The sequence below is a fragment of the Rhipicephalus microplus genome, chromosome 6 (genome assembly GCF_043290135.1).
Source record: "Rhipicephalus microplus isolate Deutch F79 chromosome 6, USDA_Rmic, whole genome shotgun sequence".
Taxonomy (NCBI): domain Eukaryota; kingdom Metazoa; phylum Arthropoda; class Arachnida; order Ixodida; family Ixodidae; genus Rhipicephalus; species Rhipicephalus microplus.
This window is the reverse complement of record NC_134705.1, coordinates 74,055,280-74,081,313: the sequence shown is the minus strand read 5'-3', so window position 1 is coordinate 74,081,313 and position 26,034 is coordinate 74,055,280. Positions and strand designations below refer to the sequence as shown.

General features: G+C 46.7%; 1 protein-coding gene across 1 annotated transcript in view; it reads left to right on the top strand.

Annotated features, from left to right (window-relative positions):
• LOC142765312 (uncharacterized) overlaps nt 1-26,034 on the top strand; it is a 124,490-nt gene that overhangs the window by 73,006 nt on the left and 25,450 nt on the right. The window contains exons 15-16 of the mRNA XM_075866073.1: nt 18,549-18,679; nt 24,318-24,426. Coding sequence (XP_075722188.1) covers nt 18,549-18,679; nt 24,318-24,426 — 240 coding nt within the window. The remainder of the gene's footprint in view (nt 1-18,548; nt 18,680-24,317; nt 24,427-26,034) is intronic.

Sequence of the window (26,034 nt, the reverse complement as noted above, 5' to 3'; positions counted from 1 at the left end):
CTTCTTGCCTGACGTGTACTCGATGGTGACATCAAATTCCTGTAGGCGCAGAATCCTTCGTTCTAGCCGTCCTGAAGAGTCTCGTATATTGGTCAACCAGCACAAAGCACGATGGTCAGTCACCACTTTAAATGGTTTTCCATTAGGATATGGCCTAAAATTTCTAATTTCCCAAATGACCGCGAGACATTCTTTCTCTGATGTGGAATAGTTGGATTCTGCGCGAGACAGTGTGCGACTTGCGTAGGCAAGTCGCACCCGTTCAATGCTGTCTTGTCTTTGTACCAAAATGGATCCAAGACCAATATTGCTGGCATCAGTGCGTGCTTCCGTGCCAGCATATTCATAGAAGTGGCCGAGCACGGGAGCGGAAGAGAGCAGGTGCTGTAATTCCGCAAAGGCAGTCTGCTGTTCGTCAGCCCAGACAAATGGTGTGTCATCACGCGTGAAGAGTAATAGTGGCTCTGTAATGTTGGGAAAATTTTCAATAAAGCGCGGGTAATACGCGCACAGACCCAGAAACTGTCGAAGACTTTCCTTGTCAGTTAAAGCTGGAAAAGCGGCGACGGCAGATGTCTTTTCAGGATCAGGCCGAACACCAACGGCGTTCACGACGTGGCCAAGAAACTTTATTTCTTCGCTGCCGAAATGACATTTCTCAAGCTTGAGTGCAAAATCGGCCAATCTAAAGGTTTCGAGCATATTCCGAAGGCGACGAACATGCTCGTCAAACGTTTCTGAAAACACAACGACATGATAGAGGTAGACGAGAGAGTTTTTGCATTTGAGGTCTGCCAGGACAATCCCCATCATTCGCTGAAATGGGGCCGGAGCGAAACAGAGGCCGAAAAAGAGCACTTTCAATTCATAAAGGCCATCTGGAGTTACAAAAGCGGTCTTCGCGCGGTCACGTTCATCGACCTCTATTTGCCAATAGCCACTCTTCAAGCCGACGGACGAAAAATACTTCGCGTGCCGCCGCTTGTTCAGAGAATCATCGACTCTGGGCAACGAGTACACGTCTTTCTTTGTGCCATTGTTCAACTTTCTGTAGTCGAAACAAAAGCAAAGCGTGCCATATTTCTTTTTCACAAGAACGACTGGTGATGACCAAGGGCTGCTTGGAGACTGTATCACGCCATCCTGAAGCATTTCCGTAACGCGCGTTTGAATCACGTGCCGTTCAGCTGGCGAAATACAATAAGGCTGCTACCCTATGGGGCGCGCGTTCTAGGTTGTTATACTACGGTGTTTCGCAATCGGTGTTTGATGTATCTTCGAAGAACGTGCAAAGCATGTGTGGAATACCAGCAAGAGCTTGCTCAAAAGCTTCTTGTTCGCTTCAGAAAGCGCTGAATTGATTTCGACGCTGCGGAAAGGCGCTTCAGCAGTGTCGATCCTCGAAAGCAAAACACTCGGTGACATTGGCGACTGAGTTGGCATAGGCAATGACAGTTCCAGGGAAAAGGTGCTGGTGTTTGTAGCTGAAGTTGGGGACGAAAACGTCGCAGTGATCATCACGAAGGTCAACAAGGCTTCTCAATACGCAGACACCCTGGGACTGCAGAAGCGAGTGATTGATTTTCATGGCTGTTTCCCCGTGCGTCACTCCGTCTCACACCGCCTGAGCCCCAACAGATGCACGGGGTAGTAACGTGACAGCGTCGTCGATGACGCGAAGAGACACTCGGGAGTGGCTAGGGTTTCCGTAAGCTGTTGTGGCGTTTGTGGTAGCCAAAGTGACTAGACGTCGTCGAATGTCAATAATAGCACCATGCTCTCTGGGAAAATCTATGCCAATGATCAGGTCTCGAGAACACTGCCGGAGAATGCTCAAACTAGCAACCAACCTACAACTGCGGAGTTGCAATCCTGCCATGTACATACTGAGAGGCGTGACGATATGCCCGCCAGCTGTACGAATCGGCATTGGGTTCCAAGGTGTCGTTACTTTCTTCAGAAGGGTGGCCAGTTTTTCGCAAATCACGGAATCGTCTGCACCAGTGTCCACTAGAGCACTCACTTCGTGACCATCTCGCAGGACAAGAATATCAAAGGAAACTCTTCCGCAATCAGCCGGTGATGTCGTTGTCGATGTACCGTCGGTATCATCAGTCTGCGTCGATGGGGAGCCTTGAGCATGACCAGTCTGAGCGGCCTTGCCCCCGAAGGTCGCTGTGGCTAGATTTCCCGACGCGGGCTAGGTGACCGGCCCTGCACCACGCCTGAATAGATGTGATGATTTGGTGAAAACCGGCGCGGTGATGGAGAACGTTAGTGGTGCCGAGATGTCAATCCGCGCTGCTGGGCAACGTAGTCCGCAATTTCCGGAGGCCGCTGGCCGAACCTAGGAGGTTGAGAGTTGGCCTAAAAACCACGAAGTCCCAGCTCTCGATAAGTGCACTTTTGGTATATGTTCCCAGATTCGCCACAGTGATAGCAAAAAGGACGTCGATCGGGGGCCCACCACACATCTGATTTTCGCGGAACAGGTCGGTAGTTGCTGAGGTACAGGCCCGCTTGGATAGCCTTAAGCATGGCTTGGGCCGTGGTATAAAGCGAAGGGAGATGTGGTGCAGGTTGGCACAGAGTTTGGTCCACCGGAAGCATGGCAGAAGCTGCGATGGGAAGCGGAGCCAAAGGTGGTGCTCTCTGTAGCAGAGTTTCCGCATACGTTAGTCGAAAGAAGTCATTTAGGGGCCGTGGCTCTGTCTGACAGGACGGTTCTCGTAGTGCCTGCTGAACTTCATTTTGGACAATACCAGACAAAGAATTGACAGTGGGCGCCGAGGGTGCTAATAACTTCTGCAGTTCTTCGCGGATTACAGTGCGTATGAGCTCTCGGAAGAAGTCGACGTGGCCCCCAAGATCACCCTTATAGTCGATAGCTGAGGCAGAGTTCACTTGTCGCTCATACGTCTTGGTCCGCTGCCGAAGCATGCTTTCAATAAGGATGGCTTCAGCCAAAAACTCTGACGTAGTCTTGGGTTACCTGCATACAAGACCACCGAACAAGTGCTCCTTCACTGCACGCATCAGGTATCACACCTTCTTCTCTTCCAGCATGTGAGGTTCAACTGGTCAAAAAAGACGCGTCAAGTCTTCAACATACATTGCTACGCCTTCATTTGGCATTTGCATACGGAACTGGAGTTCACGCTCAGCTCACTCTCGGTGATCGAGACTGGCATATGTTTCGAGAAGCCGGTGTTTCAAGTCCACCCATGACGTGAAAATACCTGCCCAGTTTTCGTACCAAACACGCGCGTCATCATCCATGCTGAAGTAGACATCTCGGAGCTTGTTTGTGTCATCCCACATGTTATGTGCGGCAAAAAAGTCATAGTGGACTAGCCAATCCTCAACATCCTCATGGGCAGCAGCATGAAAAGGATTCTGCTTTCGTGGTTTTAACAGCGCTTAGTGCATTGGCGTTGCGCTTTCCATACCGGCTGGGTTGGAGCCCTTTGGGAAGGCGCTGCCTGGGATAGTTGGCGTCGTGAGCCAGTTCTGTGAGCCAGTTCTGTGCCAGTGAACAAACCCGTGCCAGCGGAGACGTCTTTTTTTGTGTCTCAGATTTTGACAGTTGCGTCTCATTGTACGTTTCTTCGAGACCTACCAGAGCCAAGCACACCGCCACTCAACTCTACCACTTCTCTATCGGTGACGATAAGCCCTGATTTGACAGCAGCCCAGAGTCGAGAATTGCTGAATTTATTGAACAGACATCGCCCTTTGTTTGACGTTCATTCCACTGTCCTTGGTGTGACAACTTCTGCGACTCACCAAATTCAGACTGACGGCTCCCGAATAATTCACCGGCGCCCATACCGCGTGTCTCTCGCAGAAAGGAAGACAATCGAGAAAAACGTAACAGACATGCTTCGACGAAATATCATACGTCCTTCCTCGAGTACGTGGTCTTCGCCAGTTGTGTTGGTGCAAAAAAAAGACGGAACGGTAAGTTTTTGCGTTGATTACTGGGCAGTGAACAAAATAACGCGCAAAGATGTTTGCGCTCTCCTGAAAATTGATGACGCACTAGATTCGTTGCATGGCATAGAGTATTTTTCGAGCCTTGACCTGCGATCGGGCTACTGGCAAATACCAGTGTCCGAATCTGACAAAGAGAAGACGGCTTTTACCACCCCAGTTGGGCTATATGAATTTAACGTAATGCCTTTCGGACTTTGTAACGCGCCTGCTACCTTCGAACGTATGATCGACAGCGTCCTGCGTGGCCTGAAGTGGAAAACCTGCTTATGCTACCTAGACGACATCACAGTGTTGTCGTCTACCTTTTCGCAACTTCTTCAATGTCTCGAAGAAGTCCTAGGTTGCCTTGCAAAAGCTGGTTTACAGCTGAATACGAAGAAATGCACCTTCGCAAGCAAGACGATCAAGGTTCTAGGGCACTTAGTTAGCAAAGACGGTATTCGACCGGATCCTGAAAAGTTTGCTGCCGTCCTCGAGTTTCTCCGTCCGTTGCGTCAAAAAGACCTGCGCAGTTTTCTCGGCTTGGCATCCTACTTTCGGCGCTTCATACGCAATTTCGCAAGGCTTGCCTCTCCGCTCGATCAACTGCTGGCAAGTAACACGGCATTCGTCTGGTCCGAAGACTGTGAAAAGGCTTTCCTGGCGTTGAAGCAAGCCCTGACATCTGACCCGGTACGCTGTCATTTCGATCCAGGTACACCCACGATTCTTCACACTGACGCCAGCGGTCATGGTCTCGGTGCCGTTCTACTGCAGCGTGACAACATCGCACTCGAACTTGTCATTGCTTACGCCAGTCGTGCTTTGACAGCTACCGAGAAAATTTATACAATAACGGAACAAGAGTGCCTTGTTGTGTTATGGGCGGTACAAAAATTTCGTCCATACCTCCACGGCCGCCACTTCACAGTCGTCACCGACCACAACGCATTGTGCTGGCTTTCGTCGCTAAAGAACTTATCGGGTCATCTTGGCCGCTGGGTGCTTCGTTTACAAGAGCACAACTTTGATGTCGTCTACAGGTCTGGTAAGAAGCACCAAGATGCTGATGCTCTCTCTCGCAGCCCTCTACCCAATCGTAATAGCCCACCGTCACCAATTTCCACCGCAGAATTACCCATCGCAGGTCTCAGTTGGCTGAAATCCGGACGCCCTTCTACCCTTGTGTCGCATCAACGCTTTGACCCTTACTGCCGCTCCATAATAGCACGCTTAGAAGGTACATTTACTCCTCCGAACGCCCGACTTCACCGACAACTGAAACAATTCAAGCTTCACGGTGGTGTTTTACATCGCTATATTTAACACGTTGAAGGGAACAAATGCGTTGCCGTTATACCACGTTGTCTACAACGTCAGGTTCTTGAGACATTCCACGATGATCTTGCTTCTGGGCATCTCGGCTATCACAAAACGTACGACAAAATACTCAGTCGGTTCACGTGACCTGGCCTCTCATCCGTGATTGTCAAATATGTTTCTTCGTGTGCCTTATGTCAACGGCGGAAACGACCCACTACTGCTCCTTCTGGCTTTCTCCAACCTCTTCCTTGTCCCGCTTTGCCATTCGAAGTCATCGGGATAGACTTGTATGACCCTCTTTCCGTGACCTCCAATAGAAACCGTTGGATTGTAACTGCTGATGACCACCTCACTCGTTACGCGGAAACCGCCTCACTGCACGCTGGTACAGCCACTCAAGTAGCTGAATTTTTTCTGCGTAACATATTTTTACGCCATGGAGCTCCACGTGTTCTGCTCAGTGACCGCGGCAAGGTCTTTCTCTTCTCTATTGTTGCTGAGGTTTTAGGCGCCGCCAACACCATCCACGAAACAACTTCTACTTATCATCCTCAAACAAATGGCTTGACGGAACGCTTTCATCGTATCATCTCAGACATGATTGCCATGTACGTTAACCCTGACCATACGAACTGGGACGCCATTTTGCCATTCGTAACGTTCGCCTACAATACAGCTACGGAACGCACCACCGGCTTTTCTTCCTATTTTCAGATCCATGGCCGCTCTCCAAGTGTAACTCTGGACGTCTCCTTCCTTTCGGCTCCTGCTAACTCAGCAAGCCCTTTATCTACACAATTTTTGTCTCGCCTCGAGCACTGCTGTCATCTGGCCCGAATCAACACCGGCATCTCTCAGGAAGCTCGCAAGTCTCGCTACGACTCAACATACCGTGCTGTCACCTTTTCCCCAGGAGACGAAGTTCTTCTGTGGACTCCCGTGCGTGTGCCACGCTTATGCGAAAAATTCCTCAGTCGTTTTATCGGGCCTTATACGGTGATTGAACAAACGTCCCCCGTTAATTACCGTATCTCACCACTTAACGCTTCCTCCAAACACCGTTGCCGTGGGACAGAAATTGTGCACGTTTCTCGGCTGAAACTGTGCACCCGACGCAATTCCTAATATTTTCTCTCGCACGGCCAGGAGGCCGCTTCCAGCGTGATGGGGACTTAGTGTGAACGCAGTCACCACACATATTTATCAAATGGACGTGTCATCATCATTTGTATGATTTCCTCATCTGTAGATATCACCATCAGTGTGTGCCAGCTCTAGCTCGCCTCGAATAAAGCTCTTCCTCATAGGCGTTATGAATTCGGCACTGGAGCCGACAGCTTAGGGACTCGAAGAGCCGAGATGTCTTCTCTCCTTCAGCTTCTATGTCTTTTCTCCTTTATGTCTTCTCTCCTTCGGCTTCTATCCTTCGGCTTCCATATCTGTTACAATGCGCACCGCCAACGAAGTTCCAAAGGGCGCCACGAAACTCGCCGCTGCCAAGGACACCGGGCGCGCCGACTACGAAAGGGGCTCGACGCAACAAGAGGCTTCTCTGACAATAATTATACTACGGGCGACGCGCTGAAGGGCTTTTTTATAGGCACCGGGCGGATCCTTTGAGTCGCCAAACGTACAACCATAAGCGCCGCTGGTCGTTATGTCAAAATCCTTCAATGGGGACCCGCCGCGGCGCGTGGTGGCTCCCCAAGACGAGGGATGTTGCCACGCATTGCGTAAGACTCGCCAGACTGGAAAACGCCGATTGCTTCATCGGGCTCGTGGGCTGAGAGAGCTCGCTGTGCGTTGCGTGACAGACCGGCACCGCCGCTTGATGAGTTCATTGAGTTGATTGCATCAGGTGGGCTCAAGCACTGGCCTTGACACAGATTGCCTTTGCAGAGGCACGGACTTTCTGCGTAGACTCCCAGGCCTAACAGCACCCCCGCCGCCAGACAATGCACCGGAACAACGAGCTGCTTCCACGTGGCTCAGATGTCGGGCGCGCTTGTTCGCCAAGTCCCTCTAGGTTTGCCTCCAGGGTCATGGCAAAAATGTAGGTCTAGGCTCAGTTACGTAAACACATCCATTTCTTGAAAATGGATCCCAGCTCCACTGGCTTGTCGCCACAACTTGTCGGCCAGCTTCACTCGTCTCTTCTGAGGATTTTTGGCCTCATCGCTTGTCGATGGTTTTGCAACTTGTCAAGAACGATTCGACAACAGACAACACATGACACAACCATGTGCCCTCGGTTACCCGACAGAACACCAGACAACGTATAGTACAACTTATACCTAGCTCCGTGTCTATCGGGAATTCGTTCCCTATAAATCAACAGGCACATGTGGGACACAAGACTCCTAAAACGAGTACTCAAATTTTTACACGTACAACAGCGTAATGAAATAGAATACAACATAAAGTTGGCCCATTGAGATCACTCTGGACGAGAGCACTCAGCTAAGGCCGTGATGAGGACAAAATTTTGCCCCGAATTGCCAGCGATAAATCGAAAGGTAGAGAAGGTTCTAACTAAAACGCACGGCTCAATGCGTCTGCATTAGCGTTTAACTTTCCTTTTTTGCAGCGAACGTCAAAGTTGTGCTGTTGGAGTATCATGCTCCACCTCAATAACCGGTCACATCTAGGCATCGATACCTATGTGTACCAAGAGCTGCTCATACTTGCGACGTTCCACATCTGTGTAACTACAATAAAGGAGTCCTTATTTCTCATAAAAAGAAACATTCTCTTTCTTTATTCCAAACTTTATGCTTTCCATTAGCGCTTTAATCGAGAGGTCCTCACGCTGCTATCGAATGAGCGTTTCTCGATCAACCCTCAGCAGCTCACTCCAACTTCCCGCTACAGGCGAGAGCATTGCACCCCTCTCGCTCGGACTCATTGGCGCCATGTCGTCTCCTCCGCCTACGGAGACCACGCCAGTCGCTTCGGCTACGGGCCGGTCAAGTGACTGCTGAAATCACTCACACGGAGAATTTCCTGTCTGAGGTTCCGTCGACTCGCCGCCAAGGTCACACACATCAACAGCTTTTGCACTTGATGCTTCACCACATCGAAGAAGATCGAATTCCTGCAAAAACTTCCCCGCTTGAGATCATGTGAAGGCCATGTACGCTAAGTTGGAGAAAAACGATTTACCCTGCTCTTTGAGAAGCTGCTATGAGTTATTGAGAAAAGTTAAGAAAAACGATCGAGAAGCGCGGCAGACACAGCTGATCCGGTGCTAAGCTTACTGAACGGGCCTTCAATGACAACCGTAGCGATTGGTAAGCAAGCACTCTACTCCTCGGTGACTTCTCTGATCCATGCGCATTCTCCTCTAAAGTCATCCGGAGACACCAACGAAGGTTAGACGACGTTCATGGTTGCCGCTGAGTCTCGAAGTATTCAGCACGTTTTCTCATTGATACTGATTTTTTGGATATACGGATCTAACAACCTCATGTTCTCTTCCGGTTCTCGGATTGTTGCTAAAGCAAACTTTTGCTTACAGTTTATCGCGTTGTACCCTTCATTTTTGCAGTTGTAGCAGATTAGCGGCTTCCGAGACTCGAAAGCCCATGTGGTATTAGTGCGTCGTTTAGGAACCTAACTCAATTTTTCCGCTTCTGTTTGCCATTCCCCTACAGTGTCCTTCGTAATATATGGGTTCTTCCTGAAAGTACGGTGCGGAGCAGGTTTCCATTGATCAGATTTCTTTGAAAAGCCCCCTTTCCTTTCGTTCTTTTCAACGCGTACTGCCCTGCTATGCAACTTTCGGCGTGTATAATACTCCTTAGCAAACTCTGCCACCTTGTTTAGCTGTACTTAACCAAGTTTGTCCTGCAGCCAAAGCTTGACATCCTCCTCGATGCAGCAGTAGAATTTTTTCAATGCAAAGCAATCCACCATTTCATCACGGTCTTCACCTTCGCTCTTGAGCCATTCAATTCAATCGGCTTTAAGACGAAATGCGAAGTCAACGTGTGACTCATTCCCCTTTTTAGCAAACCAGAAACTTTGCCTGAAAGCCTCGGATGAAAACGCATAACGTCTCAAAAGCACTTCCTTAACCTCGCCATAGCTTTCAAACTTTTTCCCTGACAACCACGTTATTACGTCGGACACTGCACTGGGAAGAAGAGCTAACAAATTCTGGGCCCAAAGAGACCGCTTCAAAACATTTGGCTCACAGACGTGTTCAAACTTGACGAGATAATTCGCCATGTCCTCGCTTTCTACGAACGGTGGCAGTTGGTCACGAATTATCTGACCACTGACCTGATCTGTCGCAGAAGCTACGCTAGGCACCTGCGAACACTGTAGGATTGTCAATTCTATTCGTTGTAACTCAAGGCGCTCCTGTCTCTCGGACTCTTCACGGCGTTCTCGCTTTTCAGCTTCTTCACGTTCGCGAACTTCTCGCCTTTCACTTCTTCGCGTTCGTGAACTTCTCGCCTTTCAGCCTCTTCGTGGCGTGCTTTTATATCCGCCTAGGTCTCACCGACTTCCTCAGTCGTCACTCCAGCATCCCTCATGATCTCAAGTATCGCTTGCTTTCGTTACGCACGGCCGAAAATAAAACAAAGTTTCTCACGAATTTCGATAAGTTCCTTCATTTTAAGGTACTCTATCATTCACACTAGCCTGTTGCTGTTTGCCCCTGTTAGGAATATACTTGCCGTACCCACTCTTAGCCTACTAGCAAGACGTGCAAGCAATTCTTAACACTGCCGTGTTTACCCCCTCCACATTAACTTTGGTTTCAAAGCACTTCGACTTGGCTTGAAAGGATCAAAGCTCACTCACCAATGCTTCACATAGCCCTTCTCTAAACTACTATAACCTGTACTAGAGTAGTCTGGTGAACTGAGAGGAAAACATAAGGCACTCAACGCATCGATGTCGCTGACGCTGGCCGATCCCGCAGCTGCCAACTACTGTTACGAAAGCTCGACGCCAACAGGGTCCTGAAGGCGCCACTTCTCTGAACTACGCCGCCAACTAAGGTCACCAGCCGTTTGGTAGCGTGTGTTACTCAGCTCCCGACTGCTCCTGCGCAGAGCTGATAGACGAGCGGACGAGACAACGGTTAGTTAAGGCAAGATTTATGTACAGTATAGAAATAGAGGCGTTATGAATTCGGCACTAGGGTCGACAGCTTAGGGACTCGAAGAGCCGAGATGTCTTCTCTCGCACGCATCCGTCGGCTTCTCTCTCTGTTACGATGTGCACCGCCAACGAGGTTACGAAGGGCGCCACCAAACTTGCTTCTGCAAAGGAAACCGGGCGCACCGACTTCGAAAGGGGCTCGACGCAACGAAAGGCTTCTCTGACACATAGGTCTGCTACTGGCGACGCACCGCAGGGCTTTTTTTATGGGCGCCGGGCGGATTCTTTGAGTCACCAAACGTCCAACCAGAAGCGCCGCTGGCCGTGATGTCAGAATCCTCCAACGGGGATCCACCGCGGCGCGTGGTTGCACCGAAGGACGAGGTTTGTTGCCACGCATTGCGTAAGACTCGCCAGACTGGAAGGCGCCGCTTGCTTCATCGGGCTCGTGGGCTGAGGGCGCTCGCTATGCCTTGCGTGACAGACCGGCGCCGCCGCTTGATGAGGTCGTTCAGTTGATTGCGTCAGGCGGGCTCGAGCACTGGTCTTGACATATATTGCTTTTGCAAAGGCACTGACGTTCAGTGTGGACTCCGAGACGTAACAGTACTCAGCACCTCCACCAAATTTCACATGCTAGGAGCTCGAAGGTACGTACAAGGAGACGTGACTGTCAAAATCTCAGACACAAAGAAGAACGTCTCCGCTAGCAGGGGTCGCTCGTCTTCGTCTTCTTCGTTCACTGGCACAGTATTGGCTCATTGTTGACTGGCACAGAACACCAGGTAGCAATATTTATGGCCGTTTTTGCCAAAGTAAAATTTTGTTGCAGTTGGCCTCTAAAGGGACTGTATGCCGCTCGGAAAAATTTTTCTTAATGTGGCGCAAGAGAAAAGATTGTTCATCACGTCAGTGGCAACGAGAATGCTTTCATGCCAGAAAAGAGAAATTATAATTTTAAGTTGACGTTGAAAGTAGACGAAAAGTGACCACAAGCGTTACCAAACGGCGAGTGTAGTCAATCTTGCCAATCTATTTGTAGCACAAGAAATCCTTGCAGGTAGACCTATTTTGCTTAAAGACAAACACGTTGAACTTGAAATTGTACGATATGTGCTTGAGGCAGCTTCAGATTGCTCCAGACACCAATATTTGCTTTTTTTTTCTTACGCGTTCAAATAGGTGCCTGCTGGCGCTGCCAGTGGTGTGTTCACTTGCCTGCATGCCTGCCTGCAAACGACCAAGAAACGCGAGTATGGCGTCTGCCGCCGCTCAAGAGACAACAAAAGAGTCTGTGCGCGCTTAAAACGACCACTCAGGTCCAAACCTAATGAAGCCTGTAAAAACCGCACGCGGCGTAGGTTTTTGACTTTCACTGGCACCGACCAGTTTTTTGGGCATTCGTCCCACCGATAGAAGGAGACAGAACGCGAAAAGAAAGATGTTCTTTAAAGATTTCTTCGCACTTTCCAGCAAAACCACTGAAAATTTACACACTTCACATGGTAGGCATTTCATTACGACAGAAAAGAGAGCAACGAAGGACAGTAGACACTCCCTTCAAGAAATCGTGATAGTTCGTACTTGTTTAGCAGAAAATAAGTATATTGCTACAATATAAACTGCCGAAATTCAAAGGATCAAACCACGCAATTGTTTTTCCACCTAATTGGTTGTATCAAGAATTAATTATGATTCCGCGATACTCGCAGCCTCATTGACAACTAAAACCTAAGCTCAGGATACAATACTCGCGCGAGACATTATAAGTTATCTTTTTATACTTATAGCTGGTTGGAGACCTCGTCTAGAGGTTTACGGCTGTTTACCTATTTCTGTTTGCATCAAATGCACTTCTGAGGGATTTTTCAAAAAAAAAAGCCAATAGAGTACTCATTTTCCGTGCAGCCTATCACATTCACATGCCCTTATGCCGTACAGTTTCCTTCCTATATTCAAGTACAATACCAGCCTTTTTGATTTTCTGTGTCGACATCCTGCTTTTAGTTCGAACCCTCATACTCTGTTTATCGCGCGGAAGGAGGCCCCTATTTCCTGCTTCTTTTAATTACTAAGCATTTTCTTTAATATATGTTCTCGGTAAATAATTTCAAGCCTTCAACTGAATAAACACACTTAGCTGCTGAAAACAGTCGTAATATTACTGAATGAATAGAGATCGTAGTTAGGGCAGCGTAATTTGTCACCAAACCACTTAATGTTCGCCCTTCAAAAAGAAAATCACTCCAAGAAATGGATATATCTGGGAGCATTGGCACATTCATTATTTACAGATTTCTCCAGAAATGTGAAAATGTATTTAAATGAGGCAGTGCTCGCAATTCAATGCATACACTGTGGTGGAAGGTGGTGGAACCACGAACTTGAACTTTCTCTACTGCTTTGTTTCTGCAGTCGTGAAGACGGCTAGTGCCACTGAATAACTCTTGTGGATTTAAATACGCAATGTAACTGGTAATTTTGACGGCAGTGCTACCGCTACCGCGGCTGAAATTTTTGCATCGTCTTCACGTCTTGAGTTGTACTGTTCCCAAATGACACTGCAAAAGAAAAACGCCTACAGCAGCGCTTTCATCGCCGAACTGGCCATAACTGCAAGGGTTAGTGAAAGACAGACGTCCACAAATGAACGCGCATAGGCTCTACTCTTTCGGTGGTATTGAGATACAGTGTTCTGAAAATAAAAACCTCGCAGGCTTCTTCCGTCAATTCAACTTCGCTTCAGAAGAGTATAGGAAGCATATCAGAGGGAAAAGAGGGTACAATGCAAAAAAAATGTTTTTGTTGTTTGAGAGTGCTGCAACTCGAAATTTAAGTGTAAGCGCATCCTAGATTGTTCTGTTTACTGTTTATATTTTATTTTATGTTTACGTACTGAACCCTCAAGGAGGGTGTTGCAAAACTGTGCAATAAAACAATTCGGCAGGTCCCACGTACCTGAGAATCGACGTAAGGCGAAGCATGTGGAGGGAAGATGACCGTGTTGAATTTTTTCTATTGAGCGACACGTCATGAAACGACGCTTTATATATGTACAAAAGTTACATGCACAGACATATGTTGAAGAGTTGCAGATGTTTAGAGAACCTGGTGTTTTCACTTGCGCAACGATGTGAACTGGAACACGCGTAGTAGCAACACCAGAAGCTGATATGAAGCGATGATGCTCCTGAAGATGCTGGCCTTGGACACTGCTACATAAGTGATCTTCAGCGCATGGGGCACCAAACTACAATTGACGTTTACCCGACGTGACGGCTGTATGAAAGGAGTACACATGTAATGCTTATAAAATTGGGTAGGCAGCACGGCAACTACTATTGACGTTTCTCGAAGACTAGCGTCTATTTGAAACGTAGTTTTGAGGCCTGGTGAAGCTCTGAGGGGGAATGCTTGACTGCCACGCAGAATGCTTGGGGTTAGATTCTTGCTGGGACCCTGAAATTTATTATTTGAATTCTTCGGTGGGTCAACACTGCCTATGTCAGGTTGTGCTTAACACTGACATTTATTCTATGCCTTCGTTGGGTCGACGCTACCGACCTCGGCTATTCCTTAGTGCTCACGCGTTAAAATTGCACGTGTTTGTTCTCGTCGTTGCTGGATAGATAGTGTCAATCACCTGTGGCCCATACCCGCATAAAAGCGGTGCATACTCGCCTGTTGGCATGTGCCGCTGTTTGGCGGGAAGTGTTCGGCGACGTACGTGACGAAATTGTGACACTATTCCAGTCTCAACCAGTGCGTCATATTCTTCAAACCATGTTACCCTCCCATGTTAAATTTGGTTCACGACAATGAGGGGGGTGACCTTGAGAGCACCTTATCTAAGCGTCTATATAGACATTTAGGCTCTAAGTCGCCGAAGTTCGCCAAGAAATGTTTTGCATCTAAATTATTAACAGCAACAAGAGGGAAACGCTAATGAGCATACATTTAGAAGCTCTTGAAGTGGTAGAAAATGAAAATCTCCGCACAGCAAATTACAGGTGTAAAACATGTGACCAACTGAACAACCTACTTGGATTTAGAAGCTCAAACATACGTTTTTTAGCGTCTATACGAGCCACGTAATGCTCCTACAAATTCGAGCTCCCATTTCTACAAATCGAAGCAACACTTGACGGAGTTCTGCCGTAGAGATATACTGCTACCAGACGATGATAAGAAGCCATCTTGAACGTGCTGGTTTCATGCTGGCGCTAATACACGTCTGTCTGAGTTCTGAAAGCCGTGTTGGTTGTTCATTTAGCCTCATATTTGCATTTCGTGCCGTTAAATCCGAGAGGCGACGGCCGCCGGCTACCGTCAAGGATATATCACTGGTAGCTACCGACTACAACAGCTAATAACCACGGAAGCCTACCCAACAGCTCAACACTATGGACAAGGTCAAGATGAAAAGAACCTTTTTAAGGGCCTAGAACACAAAGTTAACGCAGCAGGTAAGTGTCATACTTTATATTGATGGTGCGACACTGCGACAGATCGACGCGATTTACGAGAGGATCAAAAGCAATAACGACGAGATGATGGAACTTAATAAGGCGATCGAGAGCCATATAAGTGACGAAGCGTTAGAAGTGGAGCACACCATCGTAATTGAGTATGAGAACAATGTGACGTGCATCTTAGCCGAGCTAAAGAGCAAACGCCGTAAGCACAGTGAAAAATCTGCGAAGTCATCGTCTATCCAAGTTCGCGACATGCCGGCATCCATGGTACCCGCAGATCATTCAGAAGCTAAGTTGTCGAAGTCGACACAGTCTATTCGCAGGTGGCCTGTGCACGGAGAACTTATACTGGGAAGAATTCGACCAGGTCATCAACCGTAACGGCAATCTAGCAACTAGCGACAAACTTACCTACCTGAGGCTGTGCTTGAAAGAAGATGCTGTGGCAGCTATTGCGGGCATACCTTCCACAGAAGCGTGTTACGAAGACGCCTTAGTCATTCTGAAAAGCCGTTTCGGCGACAAAAAGCCCTTGGAGCACGAGTATTTTTCAACACTTCGACAGATTACTCCTATGCGTTCTTCGAACGAAGTGACCTGACTCCACGAGCTGTACGACCAACTACTGATTAACACCCATGCTTCGGAGACTATTTGCGTTAGCAGTTCACTTTTCTGATCTTTGCTGTGCGACCTTCTGCTCAGCGCTTTGCCTCATGACATCGTCCTTGCCTACCACAAATTTTGCGTAACCCACCGTGCAGGGACCTTCATCGCTAACGTTCAAGTTCAACCTGTCACGGAACTAGAGCGCCTTCTGCAGTTTGTCTTTATTTAGGTGGAGAGCCTCGAGACCAGCAACTTTTTGGGGCAGAAAAGGTACGAAAAGGTGGTTTGCCCCAGAAACCATGATCACTTTCACAACGCGACCACAACAGCATCAGTGCCTCACTTTCAAGTTAGTGAGGCTCCTACAAATTCGAGCTGCAATTTCTGTAAATCGAAGCAGTATTTGACGAAATCATGCAGCACGGACTTGCCACTATCAGAGAAGAAGAAGCTTTTCTCCGCCAACATGAAATACTTTCGATGCACTACTAAAGGTCATGAAGCAAAGGCTTGCAAGCGTAGAATCGTATGCTCAGGATGCCGAGGGTATCATGCGTTCAGTACGTGTGACCCAGAAAAGCTGAACCGAAGAGCACGTACAGACGACAACATGAGCGGTGAACTTTAAAAAACTGGAAATGAGAACGTACTGACTGCCATGAAGAAGTTTTAGTGGGAGTTCCCGGGGAGCACCAAACCCTTACCACCAATCAAATTTTACTCCCGATTCGTGAAGATGGCGGTACAGCCAATTGAGAAAAATAGTCAGCAAGCAAAAAGGATGCCTCCAGTGCCGTGAAGCCTTAATTGAAGAGCGTGTTCGTACAACCCTGAAGCCCGCCTTCCATGCTAATCATAAGCCACTTCTCCAGGAGAGAAGCATGAGTGCACCAGAAGTTTACAAAAATGTGAATTAGCAGAACACCTATGTGGGAATTACGATGACAGATCAGCAATGGAAGTTGCACGAAAAGTACAAAGACCATGTAACCTTGCTGAAGAAACTTCACGGTCCGATTATTGAGAAAAAAAGTCATATTGAGAACTTCGATTGCTCACTTGCTGACGACGAATGAAAGGTGCACCGACTAACCTAAAGGGGAACGACTCAAAAGTAAAAAGACCAAGTCAGGAGTTAGATTAGCTGCACAAGTGGTTGCGCGTGTCGAAGAGAAACACTTGACCTGATCTTGCCCTGCTGCTAAGATGCAGTTGTTGGACATAAAACCATACCAAGTTGAGTTGCAGAAAAGGAAGTAGCAGGAAGGACATGGCGTCAGTTGCTGTCAACGAAAGAAGCAGATGGCGAACCCGGACAGCCACGCGCAGAGTCTTTCCCAGGCAGCACGAACACCAGGCATCCATAGTGGAAGGAGAAAAGCTCTACTTGAACATGTCAATGTAGGTGAAAGAAACTGCACTGTTAGGGCATACTCACTTCTCGTAGACGAAGGTCTGGAATTTTTCAGATATGATTCTACAGAGCGGAAGAGAAAAGATTTGATTAACTTGTGCAGACATTTTAGGTATTCCCCGTGGCGACGCTTCGCAAGTGTTCTGAGACTTAGCTGGGGAAAAACTTCATTGGAAAAATATCCCTGTCATATATCTTTTATGCAAAACGAACAAATTTTTTTGAACCGCCTCTACTTTGTAGATATCAAATTTCTTATTGGTGTTCCCAATCACATAACTATAGTCGAGAATGGGCTGAATAAGAGTGCTGTAGGCAAGCAGTTCATCTTCCTGAGGAGCAAGAGGAAGCGTAGTATGTAAAAACCTAAGATCATCAGGGCGTTGTTACGCGTGAGATGAGTATGTTCAGACTACGATGAGTTATGCGCCACAAGGATACCAAGGTACCTAAATTCAAACATCTTGCACAAACTAACATTGTGGAAATCATAGTCAACAGTCAACGGGGTGAACGCCTGGTAAATGAAGAAATTGCCATCCTAGAGAAGTTGATGTTTATTTGCTAAGATTTAGACCAGCTACGAAAATGAGAAAATGAATACTTAGGAATGACATGATCCAGTGCAGATTTAACAGTGTGATACCAGGCGCTGCAGTCATCTGCAAAAATGGGTATTTTCACAAAAGTGTGCAAGGGGAAGACAATAATAATAACCAATGCCATTTGTATCTACTGCATATGGGGATACATATCCGCTTTCTTGCTGTACAACGAAAGGTGAAACCGAGGCCTCTGAGGTAACTCTGGTAAAATAGGTAGCCTAAAACTGAAGTTTTCTGCGCCCGTGGCAACGCACAATACAACAGCAGCGTCGACTGAGGTCATTATTTGTAGAGCGTGGAGGTATTTTCTGTGCTGATGTTTTTTGTCGATCTAGCGATTGAACGAGCAAGTATTTTATGGCAGATACGTGACACGTCTGACTAGCAGAAAGAGATTCGTAGCTTCTTTTCTGAATGTTCAATTTGCACACACCTAATATTTAGCTCAATCGCTGTTACGCACGCGCTAGTTATCTGTTGACGCAGCAAGGTGTGCTAGGAAGTTCGGCCTACAGGTGGCTCTACTTGTCTACAGGTGTGCTACTTGTCTGCAAAACTCCAGGGTCTAACTTCTGCATGTCACGATTACTAGAGATACTATTTCCTGCTTTCCTTCGCTCGATATACTGGTAGATATCTTTAGGTTGTGTTTCGGCTAAATCTTCATAAATAATCAAAATCATGGCTTACTTCAAAGACACTATAGTTTCTCTGTACTTTTATGGTAAGTACAAGCTACAGCACTCACTGTGAGCACATGTCAATATTACAGCGTCCATACGCCAGGTAGAGAACATACATCAGGTAGTGGATCCCCAGATGATTACGTAATCATAGATTTGCGTCATCTTTATGACAAATGGCGCACGCAAATGGCTAACCAGCCCAACTGTGTGTGCCCAGTTCAGCAAGGAGCTGCTGTATATCATATATATGGATGAGTTTTTTTTTGTATAGGCGTACAGCGTGTCAAGTTATGTACAACGATATTTTGAAGTTACCTTTAGACGCACTTCCTTATATTGTCCGCAGGACCTCGCTGGGATGCTGAAGGAGGTGGAAGTGACCGACAGCATTGTCTTCCTTGGTGTAACCACGGAAGAGCACATGTTCAAGGATGACATAGCTACATCGGCATTCAAGCTACTTGTCACCAGCGTTCAGTAAATATCTCAAATAACCTTGCAAATTCAATCTTAGAAGGTCTAAGAAGCTCATCTATCTCCGAGATACGCAGAAACGAAGTCACTATACCGTTGTTTTTAGAAACAATGGATTTCACTCATATTCTGCTGCGCTTAATTTATTGCTACCCAGCGTTGACTGTAAACTTCACGATGTTCGCTATGAAATCATTGAGTCACTTCACTTCGATTAAATACCTAAAGGACCCCAATTAGAGGGTATTAGATAAGGGGCCGATTAACAAATTGGATTTGAAGATAGCCACTGATGTGGGTGACTCTATTTCAAGAAAACAAGAGTCGCAGTTCTGTGTGGCAACGGCCAGGTAGTGAACGCGATAGCAACAAATTGGAAGGTCGCGCGCAGAGTGATAAGCAGATCGAAACGTGCTCCGTGTTTCTCATGCACAAATGACGCATGAAAAGCACTCACAAGTACAGAGGCACGCGAAAAAGCGTCTCAGTTGTTACTTCGCTGTGTCTGAAAAGCGCGCACTTTTCGCGAATGGCAACTGCAATGAATGAAGTGACCTTTGCGCGCCTGGCAACCACAACAGAACCGTTCCAGGTAAAGCCCGAGGCCGGCCAAGACGTATGATCCTCCCTTTCTGTGCACGCGAAATAAGAGCGCGCAAGCGAGCGTCGCTCTCCTCCTCTAAGCAGAACAAAGTACGCGTGGGAGGTTAGAGTGCGCGCTGCCGTGCGCTGAAGCTGGATGGATGGATGGATGGATGGATGGATGGATGGATGGATATGGATGTACCCTTTAGATCGGGCGGCGGCTAGCGCCACCAAGCCGTAATACTCAATGAACCCAAAACTATATTTATTTATTTTTCCTTAAAAGTGAGTTTGAGGATTTTTACTTTGCAGTGAAGAGTTTAATTTTCACTCGTGCCTTCACTTTAGCCACCAATCAGATAACCTCCTTCTAGTTAAGTCTACTTGCTTAAAGTGTATTTTGCCCTCCCGGTCATTAAACCCCAGTGCTTTGAAAAACTCTGCGCCATAATCCTGAACTATAGGGTGAAGCCCTTTACAGAACATTATCAAGTGTTCGGCAGTTTCTTCTTCCTCTCCACACGCACTGCATACTGTGTCTACCTCTTCATATTTGGCCCGATATGTCTTGGTTCGCAGTACTCCCGTCCTTGCCTCAAACAGTAGAAAACTACCCCGAGTATTATCATAGATCCTTTCCTTGGCAATTTCCTGCTTAAATGTTCGATAGATCTCTAGTGCGGACTTCTTAATCATTCCCATTTTCCACATGTCAGTCTCCCTTTCCTTCACTGTCTTCTTAACCGATTGTTCTTTTTGGTTTGGCCACCTGCTGTTTTCTATGTATTTACCAGTCAACTTCCTGGTTCGCTTCCTCCATTTTGTATCGACATTCTTCATGTACAAGTAGCTGAAAACCTTCCTAGCCCAACGCTCCTCCTTCATTTCTCTCAATCGCTTCTCAAATTTTATCTTGCTGCTAGCTTCCCTGCCCTCAAATGATGTCCATCCCATATCACCTTGTACTCCCTGATTTGGTGTAATCCCGTGAGCTCCTAAAGCAAGCCTACCTATTCCACGTTGCTTAATTTCTAATCTTGCTTGAACTTCTGATCTCATGCACAAGACCGCATTGCCGAACGTCAGCCCAGGAACCATGACCCCTTTCCATATTCCTCTCACAACATCATACCTATTGTAATTCCACAGTGCCCTATTTTTCATCACTGCTGCATTCCTGTTACCTTTAGTCGTCACGTATATTTCGTGTTCCCTCAGGTACTTGGTCCCATTGCTTATCCATACGCCCAGATATTTGTGTTTATCTGTTATCTCAGGCGTGACCTCCTGTATCCTAAGCTCACTACCTTCGTTGTCATGAAAAATCATAACTGCTGATTTTTCCTTACTGAATCTAAAATCTAAACCTATCTCCCTCATTACCGCAGATGTCCATCAATCTCTGCAAATCTTCCTTGTTGTTGGCCATTAGCACTATATCATCTGCGTACATTAATGCTGGTAGTGCCTGATCAATAAGTTTTCCTTGTTTGACTAAAGAGAGGTTGAAGCTCAGCCCAGTTCCTTCTAATTTTGCCTCTAATCCTTGTAGGTACATCATGAATAATAAGGGTGACAGGGGGCACCCCTGCCTAAGCCCCCGTTTTACCTCTGCAGGCTTCGATACCTGTTTTTCCCACTTTATAACTACCTTGTTACCTTTATAGATATCCTTTAAAAGATTAGTGACTACATGTTTTACGCCTAGTGTTTCCAGTATTCCCCACAATTCCTCTTGAACCACGCTAAGGTACGCTCCCTTGATATCCAAGAATGCTAGCCACAGGGGCCTGTGTTCCTTTTCTGCTATTTCGATGCACTGCGTCAGTGAGAACAGATTGTCTTCCAACCTCCTGTGTTTCCGAAACCCCTTCTGCAGTTCCCCCAGCACCCCCTCATCTTCTATCCATGCCTGCAGTCTTTCCTTTATAATCTGCATCGCCAGCCTGTAGACCACTGATGTCACTGTTATAGGACGGTAGTTGTTTATGTCAGCTTTGTCTGCCTTTCCTTTACAGATCATGCTCATCCTGCTAAGTTTCCATCCATCGGGAACTTCACCATCGATTACTATTTTGCTCACTGCCTCTCTCAAAGCCTGCTTAGACTTCGGACCTAATGTGTTTATCAGCCTAATTGGAATGCCATCTGGGCCTGTTGATGTACTACTAGGAACCCTTTTCTCAGCCCTTTCCCACTCTCGTTGTAAAAATGGAGCCATTGCACCACTTGATTCGTCCTTGTCTATTGTGGTGCATAAAGTACTTCTTTGTTGAAATTTTTCTGTCACCATTGTTCTTATATATACAATAGCTTCGTCCCCTTCTAGCCTGGCACCTTGGGCTGTAGTTATAAAACTCTGCTCTAGGCTCGTCTCAATTCTTAGGGAGTTTAGATGGTTCCAAAATTTCGCAGCTGCCTTTCTATCTTTTTTATGTACTTCTGCCAGCCACTGGGCTCCCTTTCTTCTAATCTTTTCATTGGTCAGAAGGAATGCAGCCCTTCTACAGCTTAGAAAGGTTTCCCATTTTCTTTCAACATCATCTGTCCGTTCACCCCGCTGCTTAGCATGTCTGTGTTCCCTAGAGGCTTCCTGACGTTTTGCTATGGCCCTCTTAACTTCCTGATCCCACCAACTTTTGGGTTTGTGTCTTCTTTTCCGGGGTGACTTGTTACGCGTCTTAGCAAGCTCTTGCTCAAAGAGTCTAATTAGATTCGTGCATGTCCACACTGTCCTATTATCCTCCGTGATTTCTTTCTCAATTTGTTTAGTGGCTATTTCAATTTGCCTTTCTGAATAAAAATTTTCCTGTAGTTCCTCATCTTGTCTCCTTCCCACTTTCACTGCTCTTCCAAAACTTAGCTTCATACGTTTGTGATCACTACCCAGACCTCTGGCGCCACCTTCATCTATGTGCATTCCCCTGAGCTTATCATACATCCTATGTGACATCAGTGCATAATCTATCGTCGACTGCAGCCTTCCTACCTCCCATGTTATTTTCCTTTCACACTTCTCGGTACTGTTGCAAATGATCAAATCAAGCCTTTCACACATATCCATGATCATTTTGCCTGTCTGGTCGGTATACCCATCTATATCTTCTACGTGCGCATTCCTGTCTCCTAGTATAATTATCTCGCACTCACTTCCTAACTCCTGAATGTCCTTTGATATACACTCTACCATTGCCTGGTTTTCCTCTCTGGCCTTTGCTCCCGTCCACAAGTACACGAAACCAAGGAGTGTCATTTGACCTGCCACTTTCCCTTTGAGCCATAAATGTTCCTTGCACTCCTGCTTGACCCTTTGCCAGTCTGTACTTTTATGAATGAATGCCCCAATACCACCCCCCTTTCTGCTGCCTTCTGTTCTATTACAATATTCCCACGCGTAGTCCGGATTGTTCGGAGGTTGTTCCATGTCCCTGAGATGTGTTTCTACAAAACCGTATACCATCGGCCTCTCTTTCCTTAGCTGTTCTTCTATCTCTTCCCACTTCAGCCTGTTCCTACCACCATGCATGTTAATATACCCTATGTCTGAATGGGCTCGGCGCTCGTGGCTACGTCTATTTATGCCCCGGACTCTACCTATCTTAGACATTGGTGCCACTTTGGAATCGTATCTGTCCATAACACCTGTCAAACAGTCTTCCTGGTTGTTTTCCTCGTTACTAGCTATCCTGCACCCCAAAGGGCTCGCTTGCCCTCCAAAAAAGCTACTGCGCGTCCTGCAAGTCGCCAACCCACCTCATGACCTAGCCGCCCATCGAAGTGAATTCCGTCAGCGACGCGCGCTGTAAGCGACGCGCGCTCATCGCGCCATCTTGCTGCTAATGCTGAAAACACGATGATTCCCCCCCCCCCCGAGTTTCCCATCATTAGCGGTGAGTGGTAGATATAAATAGCTTGCCATTTCAACGATGAAGGACGCGCTTTTTGGTAGCTCAGTGGTTGACGCCTCTTACTTACGATTTCGAGGACTCAAGATCACTTCTGCGTGCAGGAGTATTTTTCTGGTTTTTTATTTCTGTCATTTTCATATATATATATAGCTAAGTATTCATATAAGGTGAGTGACGCGCACGTTGATATCAACGCTGACGCTGGCGGCAAAATCCAGCCGAGAGTGTGTACATAATTGGTGTCGCAATAAAACAGCATTCCTAGACAATTTGCGGTCACTGCACATTGGGTCTTGCCTCGCGGAAACAGTCGCTTCAGTCAGGACGCAACAGCAGGCTGGTGCTTCGCAAGCACCGTGGCGCCATCTCTCGAATGGTGAGGCAATTCGTGCCTGCGAATCCACTGCCTGTGGCAACACGCTCTTTATTATGTCCACAGTTCGTGTTTCTAGGAGCTCAGGCTGCGTACTGGCGGCTAAAAGAACAGCTGTACGGTGTCCAGTCTCTCGTTGTAATGTCAATAATTCAAGACTCAACTAAGCCTTCAGTACACAAGAAGATGCAGCCTCAGTAATTGTGTGACCAAATGCAAATGAAATGAAACTGTGGAGCACCATCTTTTCTATGTCTTGTGAAGCACCCCATATACAAGTATACTGAGGATGATCTGGTAGGAGGTCTGAATGGCAAAGACTACTTTTCTTTGATGTTCTGACAGATTGTCACGATGTTTTGTTTCGAATATTTGTATGTTATTGTTGAGAAGTTTCATTGCCGGGCAAGTATTTGGCTCAAGGTCTTTTGAAGGCCACTGAACGCGGCAAGTGAAAACGTCTCTTGCTAAAGACGGGACAAGTTCAGGTTAGTTTATGTGATTATTCGTTCCACGTAATGTTTGTGGATTTGTTGATAAAAGTCCACCTTTATGCACAGTGCTAGAGCTGGTATTAGCTCGCAGTGTTAGTGTTTTTCTTTCTTTTATTCTGAACTTGTATTTTCACGGTGTATATTCATTACATTGATGAAGCTTTTGGTTCTCGTGTCATTTTTCCGCTCACACAACTTCCAATATGTAGTTTTTGTGTAGGGAATTGTACTTAGGGAAATACTTATTTGTGAATTTCTCAACTGTGATTTTTCTCGTGCAGAGTTCACCTGTTGATCATTGAGAACCACCAGCTGAAACACGACAACTGCCTTCGAAGCCCCATCACTACATGGAGCAATGCAAGTGGCATAGCTTTTGACGAACCGCAGGTGAATGTCCTCAGAAGCTTCTGCTTTGCAGCTTATGACCATTCAGCATTGCCTTCTTTGAAATATTTACAATTTGCCATATTGTACAGTTTTGGTGGCTTGGATAAACATTCGACAGGAGGTTACCAGACAGGTGACTTTTTGTTCGCTCTCTTTGTACAAGAGATAATTAGGTACATGTGCTTGCTGTAAACTATGTTTATCCACATGAAATACTGCTTTCTACGCCCAGTCGACCAAGAGAGCATTAGGATGTTGCACGGACGTAGCACTTATCTCTGCCCTGTACTTCGGCATCTTTCATCTAGCGCTTCTTCGCAACTACGAAAAGATGTGGGATTTTTGTTAGCCTAATGTTCATCTGAAATGTCGACAGCAGAATCATGAACTTGCTGTAGCAATGACTATGTCCCATTCGATGCTCCATCGCAACAATTAAGAAACATGGTTACAGTTTTATAATGATTTCATGTTTTCTCTCGGTTCGTGCAGCTCGGATGCAGGCGGCTTTGTTATCGTGCCACGAACGCCTTCTACTAAAGTTGATTGAAATGATTTTGATGCCGCGAAAGATCGCTGTAACTTGTTATCTGACTGCTAGTTCGACGTTGTTTGCACTACACTCTTAGTCGAATCCTGGCTAGACTACACACCTGCAGGCAGGAAATCAAGTCAGTTTATCGCCGGTTCTACGCAGCTCCGTAGCCGTGTCCCAAAGAAACCGGTCTGATTCGAAGTAGCTTCAGAATTGCCGGGACAAGGATTAGCCGGCATTGAGGTCAAATTTTTCCTGGCAAGATACGACCTAAGGTTAGGCGTAACATTTCTGTAGGCGGCCTGGTCCTAATGTGGTGGCGGAAGAAAAAGCATTATTTTTACGCTTTTGAGTGTGGTTTCTTGCCGATAATGCGGTGGATATTTTGACTACAGGTAATAAAAACCAGTCAATATCATATTCACCTACATCTGCGAGATGAACATGCGGAGCACACGCAGCCCTGAATTCAAACTCTGGACCGTATGCACGTGAAGCAGATGTCTTACTCATTGCACCACAGCGCCACCGCCTGAAGGCGAGTCTCTTTTTGGAGGCGTATATCTGCTATTAGAGTGCTTCATAAAGAAAGCAACAGAACAACAATCAAGAAGGGTGTAATGCAAGGTGATACAATCTCCCCAATGCTATTTACCGCGTGCTTACAGAAGGTTTTAAGAGGCATAGAATGGGAACATATGGGATGAGAGTTTATGGAGAGTACCTTAGTAACCTGCGCTTCGCCGATGACATTGCATTGCTGAGTAACTCAGGGGAAGAATTGCAACTCATGATCCAGTTAGATGAGGAGAGTAGAAAGGTAGGTTTTAAAATTTATACTTCAGAAAACTGAACTAATGTACAACCTCGGATGAGAACAGCGCTTCGACATTGGTAATAGTGCACTTGAAGTTGCAAAAGATTATGCCTACTTAGAACAGGTAACCGCAGCGGAGCCAGACGACGAGGTTGAAGTAACTAGAATAAGAATGGTGTGAAGCACACTTGGCAAGCACTCTCAAATCATGACTGGTAAATCGTTACTATCCTTCAAGAGGAAGGTATAGAACAGG